Source organism: Pelmatolapia mariae, linkage group LG16_19, assembly GCF_036321145.2.
Source record: "Pelmatolapia mariae isolate MD_Pm_ZW linkage group LG16_19, Pm_UMD_F_2, whole genome shotgun sequence".
NCBI lineage: Eukaryota > Metazoa > Chordata > Actinopteri > Cichliformes > Cichlidae > Pelmatolapia > Pelmatolapia mariae.
In genome coordinates this window covers 25,316,462-25,332,514 of record NC_086241.1, presented here as the reverse complement: position 1 = coordinate 25,332,514, position 16,053 = coordinate 25,316,462, and the positions used below count along the sequence as shown (strand labels likewise).

Below are 16,053 nucleotides of genomic sequence, written 5' to 3'. Positions count from 1 at the left end.
AAACACTCCTCTGGGTGCAACTCGGGTTAGCGGGATAAAGGTTCCGTGTAATGTTTGACTATTGTACACAGCATGCGCCACAAATGCACACATACAGATACACAATGTAAACACTAGTGAAAATATAATATGAAAAAAAAATGTATTGAAAGAATTTGAAGAATTTATTACATAGTGAAATCAGCAACAAATTTAAATCCAACCTCTTACTATTAAGTTATAAGTTATATGCAAAACCAGGTAAGTGTCTCTTTTGTTCAACATTTATTTAACCCCTGAAAAACAAACAAACAAACCAATAAACAGAAACTTCTTCATAGTAAGTAGAATAAAAAAGCAAATACATATTTTAAAAACATTTCCCTGAAAAAATATACACGTACAACTTCAGCAACAACAATGATAAGTGCTATGAATTACAAAAGGCTCTGAGCAGCAATTTCAAACCGCGCAATATGAACAATATTTCCAAATGCTTTCCTTTTTACTTTTTCATACCTTGGCTCGCGTGATTGGGTAGAGGATCAATAGGGGGTCCATGTCCCTCTTGGGGGGACACTCCACCATTTGACCTTAGAACTGAAGAAACTTCTCGGACGAGAGGTGAAAAGTCTTCAAGCACCTTAAAGAAGTCCAGACGCTTTTCTTTCCAAGCTCCTTAGACTACGATGACCTGGATGAATGAGAACCTTCACGGACATATTTTTCCTTTTTCCCATTATTTTGACATTTATTTAACCAGATAACACCATCCACAGAACAAAGAAAGTAGAAAAAGCACAGAAATATATTACAAAGATGTGCTAAAAAAAAGAAGAATCCACAAGGCAGTGTACTCCCGTTCGTCCCAAGCCCGGATAAATGAGTAGGATTGTGTCAGGAAAAGCAAAAGGTATACAATCTTTGCTAAACAGAGCATGCAGATAATAAACAGGAAAAAAAATGTGGGCATGCGTTAGTGCCATTGGCTAACAGGTTGCAAGTGGAATCTACGCTACTGTTGGCTGAGGGCAAAGGAAGAGGAAAGGAGAAGAAGAGAGCCCAGAGAGGTGGAGGTATGCTCTGGAGAGAACAGGTGTAACACTGAAACTGCAAGGAGCAGTGACAGTGAACACAGATGAGTTTAAGTATCTGAGGTCAACCTTCCAAAATTTGGACAGTGCACAAGAGAGGTGAAGAAGAGAACGGAGGCAGGATGGAGTGGGTGGAGACGAGTGGCAGGGGTGAAAGATAACATATGAAAGATAACATATAAAGATAACATCAAATTGAAGGTTTACAAGATGGTAGTGAGACCTGCTGTGATGTATGATGATGGTGGCACTGACAAGAAGACAGGAAGTGGAGCTGGAGGTAACAGAGCTGAAGATGTTAAGCTTTTCATTGGGAGTGACCAAGATGCACAAGATCAGAAAGGAGTTCATCAGAGGGACAGCTCTGATTAAGCAGTTTGGAGACAAAGTTTGAGAGGAAAGGCTGAGATGGTTTGGCCATGTGCAGAGGAGGGATGGTGGAAAAGAGGAAGACCTCAGAGAAGATGTAGTGAAGAAGGACATGCAAAGTGCTGGTGTGACAGAGGAGGATGATTGGAAGAAGGTCAGACGGAGGCTGATGATCCTGTATGGTGACCCCTAAAAGGAGCGTCCAGAAGAAGAAGACAATGCTGAAGACTAAAACCATAATAATCACGATCATCATCATCATTAAAACACTAGAGTTGCTTTTCTTACTTTGCATTTTCTAACATAAAAGTTTCATAATATTTCTTTAAAAAAAAATCAAAAAACCCTCTTTTCCTCATTTCGTTGCTATTTGTAGGTTTTTGAGATTTCCCCAGCAGCCATTCTCCATCTCTCAGTGACGTGTTCTGCATTAAACCAATTCTGTTGCACACAGGGCACTTCCATTATTTTCATTATCATGAAATGGGATAAAAATCCATAATAGTTGTGATCAATACCACACTTAGTAGCAGAAGGTAGTGCATTTACTTAGTCTTACAAAGAAAAGTTCATGACATGCGTCTACACACACAAATCTGACCAAGATGGGGAGAGGACCAAAGAGAACAGGACAAAGAAGAGGTGGAGAATGGTTTCCAGCTAATGGGGTGCTTGAAGCTGACCCAGCACCCAAAGTGTCAGTCCAACAGAGAGAAGCACAGTAATTCTCCTCCAACCCATGTTTCACAGGGGCTGAATTGATGTATGGGGCCAACACAAGATGCTTTATTACAGACACATTGAATCAATATTGTCCCTTTCCAAAACCATTGACATGTAGTTTCATGTATATTGTTTGGGGGAATAACTGACACTCTGGCTATATGAATACTTTGACTAATGGTGTGTAAAACACAAAGATAGGTAAGAGGTGCAAATAAATGCTTACAGAGCGACAGACAGAATTATAACTGTACAAGGATTCAGGGACCTTTGGGTTATGCAGGTGAAAAATGTGTTAATTTTGTTTTTTCACTGCTGGTTGATGATTTGTTTGTTAACCTAAATTAAATTACCTTGAATAAGTTTGGGCTCTTATTTTGAAATAAAGGCGAACAGTATGAAATATGTGGAGTTAATAAACTATGTTTAGTATCCGTATGACTGGTTTAATACTGGTTGTCATAAGGAAAGAACCCAGCATGCTCTGGGGCAATTGACTCAGCTCAGTGTGTTTCTGCATTTTCATTGGTTACTTTCTTCACAGTGTTACTTTGATATCTGTTGAAAAAAAAAATTATTACCAATGAATATTACATACAGCGTATCCTAATGCTGGTGCATAATAAGTTTAGCTGCATAAAAAACTGATATCATGTTTTTATTATGCCATTTTCCTACTTCTGTTTGTTTAGAATGTGGAAGGAACCACCCTCTTCGGATGTTATCAGTCCACTCAATGGACTTTATTACCTCTAATAACATCCACTGGATGATAACATCCGAAGGGAAGGGGAAAAACATACATCCTAAAAAGAAATTGTGTTGGGTTTTTTTAAGCATGTTTCAATCATATATTCAGCTGTTAGATGGAAAGCTGTTTCTAATACATTGCAAAACCCAGTCACACTTGGGCAGCACCAATAGTTAAACCTATAACACATTTATTTAAATTTACATCAGTAACCAAAGGATTCTATCAACCAAATATTTACTTTTATCAGCCATGTTTCTGCTTGTGTAACATCAACATCTCAACAAGTTTACACCAAAACGTTTTGCAGAATTTCTGATTTGTTTCAGGAATATATTCTTCAAATTATGGCCCCATCAGATAAATAAACTAAAGGTTCTAGTGTTCAAAATTGTTTTGAATTTCATCATGAATGTTTATAGGTAACTCTGGAACTTAAATAATTATTTCGCAGAAACAGTCACAATCTTTCTAAAGTCTTTCTTCCCCTTCAAAATAGTCAGTAGACACACTTTTATTAAAAACTCATAAAAGGAAGTTATTTGGTTCTAGATGGGGGAGGGCAGGGGGGTTGAAGGTTCACTCAGGGTACTCTGGCTTCCTCACACAGTCCAAAGACATGCAGGGTTAAATGGTGATTCTATACTGACCGTGGATGTGAGGTCGATAAAGTGATTGATGTGCATGGAATAAACAATTATTGCTGAAATGAGACTTGCACTCTAAAGTTCTTTGAGTGGTCAGCAGGTTTAGTAAAGCCCTTCTAATGCAAGTACTTTATCTTAGATACTCTTTCTGAGCTCATACTGAGCTCTGTGCAAAATGTAAAATGATGAAAATAGGATGTAAATATTTAATACAGCTGTAGTTGTGTTAAACACTATTATGAACATAAGGCAAGATTTCAAATTTCCCATTTGAGAAAAAACCCCAGTCAGACTGCTTTTCTTCATTTTTGCTCCAAAATGCTTCCTGTATAAGTTGTTTTAAAAAGTTATGAAGGGGATCGGGATTAGGAATAGTCTATTCTAGAAATTATTGCAAAAACAAAACAAACAAACAAACAAAAAACCTTCATCTCAAGTTTTAATTAAAGTGTTTGACGTTCTGGTGTAGAAGCCTCTTCATGGACAGATCGTTTTCTGCTTTAAATGTCAACACTAATAATTCAGATGTGAATATGACACACTTCTGCTTTTGCTATATTTCAACTGAGCAGCTGTAATTCCATTTGTAATACCAATAATAGTAATATAATTATAGTAATAAGATAATAGTAATAATTTTGCATTTCCTAAATGGATGATTATGTATTGTTATTCACACCTAAGTCGTCTGTGTTTGCTGCAGTGTATCTGAGCATCAGAAATTCTTTTAGGCTAAGTGTTTGTTGCTGAATATGTGGACTGAAGCAACAATTAAGCATCATCTTTAGGAATAAGACCGTCTCTGTCCATCATTTTCCATCTGAGAGCAATCTCGCGTCTCCCTTCCCTTGACTTATGGACTCTGGTCTCTCGCCATCCTGTCAGTCTTGCCTATTTTCTTCTTTCTTTCGAGCATACCATCTTGTGCTGATGACTAAATTATGATTAGATTTAAGGATGTGCAGCGCTTTCATCTGTCTAGTGTGTTGTTTAATACTGCTCCCCCTAACCCCTCTCGAACCACCACCCTGACCCCCCAAACACACACAACACAATAGACGTCTACCTCGACTCACTCGCGCGCTATTGAAAAGAAGAGTGGCTGCTTGGTCCCCATGGAAACACTGTGTGCGTGTGTGTTTTGAGGTAATGTTTTTCCCTCGTTGAGAGTAAGCTGAACATGCACTCTCAACAAACATAGGACAAATTTTCTATGCAAATAATCCATAAGCAGCACACTGCGCTGGTCTCATTTTAGTGAGAGGTTTGTTGGTGAGATCACCTGAAAGACTTCAGCAGAGTTGAGCGATATGCTGCACACGTGCTGGTCTGTAACAAAGAGCAACAACTGTATGTTTTAGCGGCAAAAAAAAGGAAGATCAATCTCAAGAATAATTCAAGTAGCAAAGTAGAATGAGATCAAAGCAGCAAATGTGCAAAGTGTCCTGTGTTTTGGAATAAAACTCACTCACTGTCTTTGCATTGGAAACAGCTTCAACAGCATCCTAATAAAAATGGCATATTAAAAAATAAAGAAAGGTAATTATAGGAAGTATTTAAAGGAAAAATGAACCTTTCAGCCTTTCAACCTTTTCTTTGAAATATCTTTATCTTAAATATTTTAAAATAAGCTCTTCGTTAAATGTGTATTTTTGCATGAGAAGCTGGACACTTTGACACCGATGCCTGTTGTCAAACTGAAGAATGTCTGCTTGTATTTATTTTTACTTGCTTATATTTTGAGCCAACCACAATTTTTTCAGAAACCAACTGAATAATTATTTTTATATTAAACTAAGCAAATGGGGAGCTTAAAAATGTTTTTTAAAAAAAGAACTTTTTTTTTTAAAGTAACAATAATTTTTTTCTCTTAGTTGCTCAGGAGGTAGAGTGGGTTGTCTGTTGGACGGTTAGTGGTTACTCTGTCTGTATGCTGAAGTATCCTTGGGCAAGATAGTGAACCACAGGTGCCCTTGATGTGCATCCGTGTGTGTGTGTGTGTGTGTGTGTGTGTGTGTGTGTGTGTGTGTGTGTGTGTGTGTGTGTGTGTGTGTGTGTGTGTGAATGTTTGTGAAAGTATGTGTAACTGGGTTAATAAGTGCTCTGTTAGAGCAGAAAAGCGCTATAGAAGTACCAGTCTATTTACCATTCACTTGTCAAACTCAAACAACCACATTAACCATAATGCAACAGGGTATCTGGTGGTTTAGTCAGAGATGTGGTTATGCATAATACTAGTGCTTTGAGTAGTTAGGCTGAAGCAGAGATTAACTACAGAGGAACCTCTCAGATACATTTATTCAAATTTAGTTTACTAATTACATTTTCCCCATAAGAGGACAAAGACACCCATAAACAGAGCTGTCACAGTGGGTGAGCAACAGGTGAGTGTATATCCCTGTATGTCGACTGGTTGTCCTGGTGAAGCTAAGCCTGAAAACTAACCAGGATGTTTTATGTGAATACCTTCTTCGCAGCACAGGAGGGATTTATCTGAGTTTGCTGCCACAAAAACTGATTTTCTAGAGTGAGGCCTGTCCTATCTGGTGACCATGAAACAACCATCTTCTCTGTGTACTGACAGCAATATTATGATGGAAGATGGCAGCAATGTAATATAGAAATGCTGTTCTCCTATTTGTTCTTTACATTTCACTGCTGTGGAGATCTTTTGCAAAATGATCTTAAAACACATGAGGGCAGACGATTTCTGACTAATCTGGATTAGCGGACACGTGTATCACACACATACAATACCAATGTGTGTCTGTGTGTGTACGCATATTTGCGTGGGGTTGTGTGTTCAGCCCTCGAACCACATGTCTCATTCACACCTAATGATCGCAGCCTCTCACTGGTTGCCATCTCTCCTCCCAGACCAAATCCAATTACTGGGGACAATAGAAACCAGCTCTGGGCTCGGGACTCCATCAGCTCCTCTGTGCTGCTGCTCCCTGCTCCAAGACTCCTGCTGGACACCTAATCATGTCAAGGGTCCACAAGGGCCACGAAATACACCTGTCTGCACACACACAGCCTCACAAACACCACACACACAAAAGAAAGTAGAAAAACACAAATACAAATAAAACAGGGTACAAAAAGAGCCTGATCTGATCTGAACAGACAACGAGAACACACAACTAAGCAGAGATATTTAAAGCAACAAGAAAGCACAAAAAACCTAATGTGACACAAGCAAGATATAGGGGGACATAGGACACTGCTGATTAAACAAACCTTTCCTATTCTTTGCAATGGACACACAGTTAACAGGATTACAAGTTCCAGTGGCTCCATCTAGTGGTCCTGACCTTTTCCTAGGAGCACTTTTAATGTTGAGCTGTCGTTTTTTTTATTGTGTGCATGTGTTCATGCCTTGTCATTATATCTATAGAGAAAGAGAGGTTCGAGTTACTGTTGCAAAAACAACAGTTGAACAATTTCAGTATACAAAATGAATGTCTATAAATCATTTTGAGTCAGTAACCTCTAAAATATCCCGACAAATTCTATTAGTATGGATACTTTCGAGAAGTGAAAGGTCTTTGACTGAGGTTCAGATCTTTTATGTGATTTCTTTAATGAAAGAAGTTTTTCAGAGAGCTATGAACAGAAAGAAAGTTTAAATTCCTTGTGTTTTTCTTTTGGAGGTCACAGCACAGCTTTAGAACAAAAAAAATCTAGTTTCAATGGTGTGGTAAAAATATTAATAACATCTGAAACATTTCAGTTCCTCTAATGATGAAAAACAAGTGATTGAAACCAGTATTACTTTCACAATTTACATGACCAGTGCAGCAGAGCTGACAGAACGATGGAGGAGATTTACGCTAATGTGGATTGTGCCAAACTTTCCTACCCAACACCTTCAACAAATTACACAGGTAAGAAAGAAGTGGCAGAAAACAAAACAGATGTATTTTATCATTTGTGATGGTCTTTAATCTTTTGTACAGTTTATTAGCTTTACTGATCTTTTCTTTTTTTCAGGTCCAAGGAGCTCTAAGAGGGGTTTCAATTTAGTTATTATTCTTTCTCTGGGCCTGCTGAGTTTTTTCCTGCTGATTGGACTCATCATCCTTGGTGCCAACTGTGAGTCTGGTTCTTCATTTGAAGAGATTCAAAACTCTATCAGCCTATCCTGAAACAACTTTTAAAAAGTTTAAATATTTTGACTTTAATTCACATAATTACAGACACAGTAAGTATGAATGAATGATGGAAGGAAGCAATGTTTTGTGTTTCAGAAGCATCCATCTCAATCTGTTTCAGACCGCAACTCCTTACGGGATTCAGCAGCAGCATTCTCTGCCATCAGTAACAACCTTTCCTTCGTGACTGAGGAGAGAGACCTGCTCCAGGCGAACCTCACTGAGAAAACCAAGGAACTTGAAAGGCTTCAGATGATGTCTAAACAGAGTAAGTCTTTGTATGTGCTGTTAATATTTAGTTATTGAGTCTCTTTCTCTTCTCCTCTTCCCCTCACCCCCACACGTGGTTGTGGTAGATGGCTTCCTCTCTCTTAGACTTCCAAAAAGAGATTTTTTTTTTCCCATGAGGCCCTCACACACCCAAGTTTTTGGGTGACAATTTCCCAGACCTCATGTGCAAACCTTTTGGTTTGGGGGTTGTCGCAAAAAAAGAAAATGACCGCATTCCTGTCGCAGGTTGGTGCTGCCTGCAAAGGAGTTTCTGAAAATGGTCCTTCAAGCACCCCATCCAGGGACTCCAAGACAGTTGAGGACTCTGAGCTGCTGCTTGGTGCATAAGCTTCACCAGTAGCAAGGATCCATTCCCCAGCCTTAAGGTCAAAGTCTACTTTAAAGCTTGGGAAAACCTCAAGCTACAGGTTCTGACCGCCTCTGCCAGAGACTGATTATAACCCGTGCTGTGTATTTGCAGGAAGTATTTGTAAACCTCCTGCAAATTCTCAGACTCCTTCCCTACCAGAGAGGTGATGCTCCAGGTATCTAAAACTAGTGTAGCACAAGCAGTTTATACCGGTGTTGTGTTGTTCTGTGTTGAGTGACACAAATTTTGGTTACTTTTATTATTATTATGAGTAAATTGGTGCTGTATTTTGTGTTCAATCTTTCTTTCAGAGAAAACATGTCCTTCAAGATGGAGCATGTTCAGCTGCAGCTGTTATCTCCTCTCTGAAAGGTCTGGTTCCTGGGATGAAGGTAGAAAGGACTGCAGAAACAGAGGAGCAGATCTAGCGGTGATAGAGAGCCCTGAAGAACAGGTAAAATGTCTGTATGCACGTGGGTGTTTTTTCTTTCATATTTATAAATGTGTGTCAGTCTATGCAGAAAGTAGACCCAAATTAAAATTAAATAAATAAATAAATCGTACAAGACTGAATGTAAAGGTCCAGGATACAAAAATGTAAATTATGAAGCAAAAAACCAAACAGACAGCACACAGGGGAGAAAAGCGAGACAGGGTTGTATATTCTTCAGGGCAATCAAAAGGGAATGAGACACAGCTGAACAACATCAAGACAATCACCAGACAAGAAGTAAAAGTAATAAGAAGACACAAAGGACACCAACTAACAAGGTAAAGCAGAAAATACCAACAGAAATAAGCTGAAGACAAACAAGAAAACTCACTCACATAACATATAGGTGTACACTGGTTAATCTGAAATATTTCGAATCTTTGTTTGTTGGAATCCCATGATATGTCCATGTGGATATATCAGCAGATTATAACAATTATATTGCCTACTACCTGTGTGATGATTTAGATTTCAAAATAACTACCTAGAAAACTTCTGCTTTGAAGATTACTTGCTTCTAAAATAAGTTTAATGTAACGTGGAGCAACAGAGTTAGAATTTGTGAACATTTCATGATGACAACAGCCTGCCCTTGGGAGGGGAAAGCAAATAAAGATGCAGTCTAGCAATGATGTATAAGTTGTAATAAAGCTATTGTAAATGATATATTAAAAGCTTAAGTTATATCAAGTGAAATCTTTGATCATTTTCAATGTGCTCAGATAAAACTGAAAAAACAAAAAACACAAACAAAACACACACACATGTTGAAATATATTGTCATTTAAATAGAATTTCTTATTGTTGAATAGAACTACCTCATTACACTTACCCAGAACCCAACCTGGATTGGTTTAAATGACAAAGAAGAAGAAGGAAAGTGGAAGTGGATAGACGGAACTCCTCTGACTCTAAAGTAAGTCTTCACTCATGCAGCATATTTTCTGCACATGTAGAAATAACATTAACTGACTTAAGATACCACTGAATAATAATAATAAAAATAATTTAAAGACTGAGTTGTGGCATTTGTGTATAACATATTATCACCTAAACATTTTACTCAACACCAGTAGAAAATAAACAAGTAACAAAAACAGAGACTACTTTTGGCACTTCCCTGATCTAAAAGGTGTTTTTCTACCTGGGTTTTCGTGCTTGTATACATTTTTCTAATCTAATTCATTTCTTTTCTCAGCAATACTAATTGTGTTGTTTACGGACCTTCCAGATACTGGGAAAGTAATCAACCTGATAATGGTGCTGGAGACCCACGGTGGGGTGAAGAGGACTGTGCTCATATCAGAACTCCTGCTAACACTTTGTGGAATGATCTTTCATGTGGAGCTTCTCTGCTTTGGGTCTGTGAAAAAATACCATAAGAAACATGAAGATATGTGTACATATTTTGCAAATTGAGAGACCATTGTTGTTTCGTTTTTGTTTGCTTGTTTGTTTTTTTATTTGTTTGTTTTTTGTTTTTGTTTTTTTTAAGATTTTTAAATGGTAAATGGCCTGTATTTGTATAGCGCTTTACTTAGTCCCTATGGACCCCAAAGCGCTTTACAGTACATTCGTCATAAACCCATTCACACAGACATTCACACACTGGTGATGGCAAGCTACATTGTAGCCACAGCTGCCCTGGGGCGCCCTGGGCAGCTTTAGATTTATTAGAGCTTTAGATTTATTCTACTGAGGATAGGTATCCAGCTTATAGAAATCCAATCAAATCTAAGCTAAATCCAGTATAGCTAAAGTTGGTTTATTGTATGCAGATCCTTTTTTATCAATAACAATTAACAACACATGGTGCTGGTTTAAAGGTTTAACAAGAGCTTTGTTTGCAGAGGGCTGTTGTGTTAAATTTCATTCAACATTTTTTATATTAATTTAGTTAATTACTTGTGTTTCAGCAAGGTCAGTGGAAATTTAGAACTTTTTACACAAATAGTTTTGGAGAGTTTAAATTATAGTTTAAAAACATAGCTGAAAGGTTCTCAGGTATGCAGTTATTAAGCACAATAATAAATATGCCATCTTTAGTTGCAGTCCTACTGCACTGATTAAATGTTTATTATGTTCTGATTGGAAGCTGGTTGGTTTGATTTTCAGTGTTTTTTTAGTGCACAATAAATGTGTTTTACATTATCCCTGCTAAAGGAATAATAGAAATAAATAATAAATAAATAGTTAAATGAATAAATAAAAGTCCCTTCTGATGCAGAAAAGGATGTGGTTCTGCCAGTGTTATTTTAGCCGGTGTTTTTTCATATTATAATCTCATTTATTTTCTTCTCACTTTAAAAAAAAATAACCACATACATTTTTGCAATGCATTTTGATTGAAATACAGTTACAACTGCAAGAAACTGGTTCCATAACCCATGCTGTGCATTTCTGGTATCTTTTGACCTCGCACAACAGCTGGTGCCCTTCCCTATTTGGGGTACCCCCCAGCTTAAATTATCTATGTAGCAAACAAAAACTGAGCCTTCATCCTTATATCGCCTTTGGGCTTTCGGAGCGTGTAGCAGAGCCTTGACCTGAATTTTAAAAATAATTGGAAAAAAACACTATGGCCCTGAGAGGCGAAATGGACTGCAAATTAAGAAAACACCAGCAATAAGAAAAATGCTGCAAAAGCGCAGAAAACACAACGGAAATAGGAAAAACAACAATGGAAATAGGAAAAAACTGATTTCCAAAAGCACAAGGGAAGTGTTTCTGGGGAGACAATAACCCGATGGACCGGTTGCAGGAACCCAAAACATGGTAGGTGTGTTTTATCATGATTCATATAATACTGATGACAGATTTTTAGGCTAATAGTTAGGCTAACACACTGTAAGAATAGATTATCGTAGTATTAGGGATTTAGTTATATTAATGATAGTAAAGCATTATATTCATTATTCATTTAAGTAGTTCATAGGTCAAGCTGCTAAACATTCACACATAGAGCACATAGAACTGGGAGAATAGGTCAGAGGTGCATGTGAGAAGCAGAGACGACAGAGCTGCCATTAGTGGGATAAGGAGTTGGTAAGCCAAAGCAAGGAGAACACAGTGTGTGGAGAAGTGGGCAGCAAGGACATGAGATAGGGAGGCAGGAGATAGAGAAGGACCAACAGGCACCTAGTTTTGAGAAAACAAAGGTTGCTGATTTCTGTGTATCAATGTGTGCTGCTGGAACTGCCCCAGTGGATTTTGATGTTGGATGCTGAGCTATGAAAATCCCCAATTACATGTAATAAAATTAATTGATTGTTTATTTTGAGAAAAACAGGAATGGGATATTACACTGTTTTATGATGCATTATACTGCTGATTTATAAGAAATACTGTTTGCAGAGAATCATGGCCTTATTTGTCTGATTTGAAAGAACAGAACATACTGCACAGGAAGCCAAGGTCATAACTTAGGCTCACTGAGAGATAGAAAGAATGTGGATGTTTAAGTTTTTATGACTTTGGAGGGGGCCGAGTCTATAAGAGTTGAGTAACGGTCTGACATTTTGAGATCTGCTGTGACCCTCTCTGTGCACATCTCCCATCTGGATGATTGTAATGCGCAAAAGTGTTTGTATGATATAATGAGAATTGTATGGATTAAAGTGATTGTTGATTGAGCATTTAAACACCGAGTGTTGTTCTTCCTTCAGCCTTGGTGCCGTGTGACCCAGATCTTTGGTGTGCTGAGGAAGGCAGATTTGGCCTTTAGTGAGATTGTGGGGCGAGGGGAACAGAGGACTAGTCCAACAGAATAAAAAGGTGAGCACCACCTGTTGTAAAAAATCGAAGCCATCCCTGGACACAAAGAACCACCAACGCACCGATGTCTGAGGGCGTCTGCCACTGGCAGGGGAAGTGGTGGGGGGAGATAGGCCTCCATACCTTGGAGGGCCTGAGATGTCCCCAGAGAGGTGGCGTCTGATACCTGACCTGACATATAGACACAGACAAACAGGCACACACAGATACAAACATCCATTCCCACCCTCATGCTCTCATATGCAATTACTCAACACTCACCCAACGTGGAGACAGACATAAAGAGACACTGTACACACAATCACACTCCCCAAGCGTACTCTAAGCCCCAGGTCTAGGTACCCTTGCCCCTGGAGGGGGAAACTGCACCCAGACCCAGGTAGAACGCATTTTATGTCATCCATAGGGCACATATGTACATTTAAGAAACAAGGGCTATAAATCTCTGCTTATGAAAATATTGTCTGTATGTGGTGAGAGGGTGGAGTTTCTTGCACATGACTGCATGCCTCAGGATGTCTGTTTATGGCTGCTCAAGGCCTGGACTGAATTGGTTACTATGCTTCACACAGCCCTGATGAGAGATATGAGGAGCAGTGGTACAGAGTGAAAATGACAAACTAACTGTGTAATGTTTATTTCGGAGCGCCGGATTTTCTATGATTGAGATTTAATTCATGGAGGAACAAAATAAGTTGCATTTCCCCTTGATAGGTCTAGTGACAGCAGGTGGAAAGACCTGGGCAGATTTGTGGACGATTCTAACAGAGCTCGCAATTGGCGAGTCACGGAGTGACACTTAAGTCCGAGTTCAGATCAAGAAAGTATCAGAAACTAATTAAAGCCAGGAGCAGTGAATGCAACTCCTCATGCTATGGCACCTGAGGTTCTCTCTTTGTTATTTTTATTATTATTTTATGGTTTACTTTTGTTTTTCGTTTTGTCAGATTTCTCAGAAATCTGAGAGGTGTGATCCAGCGGTGGTGATATTTTGTGAGTTCATGATTTAACAATTAGCTCTTTTTTAAGCAGGCCTGGAAGACTGAAATTTAAAGTGCTATGAAAGATTCTTACTGGAAACAGTCGCAAAGTGTGCTTCTCCATGATTACAATGGGCTTTGGAGAAATTCACTTACCTGGGACACTGATCACATGAGATGGTAAGTCCTGAGTCTAAAAGGATTGTAGCAGTTCAATCTATTCCAAAATCATAAAGAATTGTCTTCTCTTTGATATGACGTGATATTGCTCAGACGCGTGTGCGAGAGGCTTCACTATCAGCAATGAAGCATGCGAGGGACTGACTGTACTAGGACAGACTGATGATGTAAATAAAGCTTTGACTGACTTGAAACTGAGACAAAGACTGCACCAACTTTAGGATTAGTAAATGTTGAGAAGCGATTCATCCAGCTGGTAAGAAAAGGGTGGATGCTTTGTTTTGTTTTTTGCAGGAGCAGAAGGATGATAGAGACCAGAGAGGGGAGGGAGCTTCTAAGTTCACATGAACGTGTGGACCTGGAGAGTTAACCCCAAAGTTGCCACGTTTCTGTGTTACTGATTTTGGGTGAAGGAAACTGTGTTTTTACTAGCTGGATGTTGGGTACGGTATCACATTGTATTGTTGGACAATGTTAAATGTTACAGGGAGGAGAAGGTGTATACAATGTTAAAACCAGTGTCGCTCCTTTCATAGGAGCAGATTGTTAACCATATGATTTACAGCAATAGTGCAACACGTGTGGAATCTGTTCATGCAGCCCTGACCTAGAGGACTCCACTGGCTAATGTTTTTTCCAACACATGGCTGCAGAGGAGAATTTCTGATATGATATGAATGAATGAATGAATGAATGAATTGCTTTATGAATTGCTTTATTGGCCATATGCAGGTTGCCCCACAGAGGAATAGAACCCCCCCGATATGAGAACTAATGCCACTAATCTTTTTCATTTCTCCTAGTTTTGGCGAGTCCCCAAATTTGACAGATGGAGAAACCATGACTAAAGAGCTGCATGCGGCTCCGGAGCCGCAGATTGCCGACCCCTGCCGTAACCCTAACTAACGATCAAAACAATCTTTAACAGATAGTATATTCCCGCTAAGTACAAAAAATATTACATTATTGAAAAGGTATGTGATAACCTTTTATAGATTTAAAATTTAAACAGGAACCCCACTTCTATTACCACGATGAGAAATAAAACTGGAGAAAAAAACCCACAAAATGTTATCACACAAAAATTCTTCAGTTTCATTACAATAATTTTTAATGTAATAAGATTTTGTGTTAAAATTTTGGCTATTGATTTTCATGATAGACCAGCTGTACATTAGATCAGGGAACATAGGGTGGTGCCTCTTAATCTGTTGATGTTAAAGCATGTATTGCCTCTGTGTGAGCGCACGAGTAACAACATGACATTGAGACATCAACTGGACTTGTTTTCTTTATAACCTGTACTGTCTCCACCAGACAAATTGGAAAATTATAACATTACAGGACAAGGTTATATTTAGGGGTAATTTTTTGGCCAATGTGAATCTAATGTGGATCTTAAGGTGTACTCTAGTGGTAATAAACTTCTAGATACAACAAATACACAAATTGAAGTTGTGCACTGAGCAAACCGTTATTTCTTTTAACCTGGAAGTAACGAGACACCCCCTAGGGTGGTTGAGAATGACCGAGCTAACATCCTGTGGGATTTGTAGATACAGACAGACAAAATGGTGATGGATAAGCAGAGGTGGGTCGAGTATCCAAAAATTGTACTCAAGTAAGAGTAGCATTACTTTAAAATATTATTACTCAAGTAAAAGTGAAAAGTAGTCGTCAAAAAAGTTACTCAAGTAAGAGTAAAAAAGTACTTGGTGAAAAGACTACTCAAGTAGTGAGTAACTGTTTGAAATGTCCAATTTATTTTTTAAATAAATGCTATCAGACAAACAAAAATAAATAAATATACAAATTTTAGTATTTTCAAATAGAATATATGTAAAAAAAATCAACAAAATAAGGCACAACAATTCTAATTTCCAGATTTCAGTTTTTCACAACATAAAGCTTTTTTCACCAATACCTACAGTAAATAATATAAATATATAAACAGTGCAAACAATTTCCAGTGACAAGATATGCTGTAAACTTTATATTCGTTTTGGTCCAAATGGCACAACAGCCTCAGAGAAAACATTAGAACGAGGCATCTTCAACATATGTACATACAAGGCAGCTCAGTTTACCATAAATTGTATGGGTGTGCGTCTATTTCTGCATATTTAGCAAAAATGTGCCATTTCTTCACTCAGTGAAGTGATGGTTAAGCTTCAGCAGCAGTTTGCTCTCAAGGTTCTTTCTGTGAAGCTGTAACTGTTCAGCAGTGAACAGGAGTCCTGCATGACTAAGAAGTCCTTCACAAGCTCCA

At 38.3% G+C, this 16,053-nt stretch overlaps 1 protein-coding gene across 1 annotated transcript; it reads left to right on the top strand.

The window, feature by feature from the left end:
- The first annotated feature begins 7,380 nt into the window (after positions 1-7,380).
- On the top strand, positions 7,381-14,690 carry LOC134644492 (C-type lectin domain family 10 member A-like). Its single transcript, XM_063497578.1, has 7 exons — positions 7,381-7,450; positions 7,839-7,927; positions 8,469-8,532; positions 8,669-8,811; positions 9,663-9,766; positions 10,082-10,174; positions 14,588-14,690. The coding sequence occupies exons 1-7, from the start codon at positions 7,381-7,383 to the stop codon at positions 14,688-14,690; spliced, it is 666 nt and encodes a 221-aa protein (XP_063353648.1).
- The last annotated feature ends 1,363 nt before the right edge of the window (positions 14,691-16,053 follow it).

Bases quoted from the DNA above. Each gene is read 5' to 3' on its own strand.
- LOC134644492 (XM_063497578.1), top strand. From the start codon at position 7,381: ATGGAGGAGATTTACGCTAATGTGGATTGTGCCAAACTTTCCTACCCA. The intron at 8,533-8,668 runs GTATCTAAAACT...TCTTTCTTTCAG, and splicing joins CCAGAGAGGTGATGCTCCAG to AGAAAACATGTCCTTCAAGA. The intron at 8,812-9,662 runs GTAAAATGTCTG...ATTGTTGAATAG, and splicing joins TAGAGAGCCCTGAAGAACAG to AACTACCTCATTACACTTAC.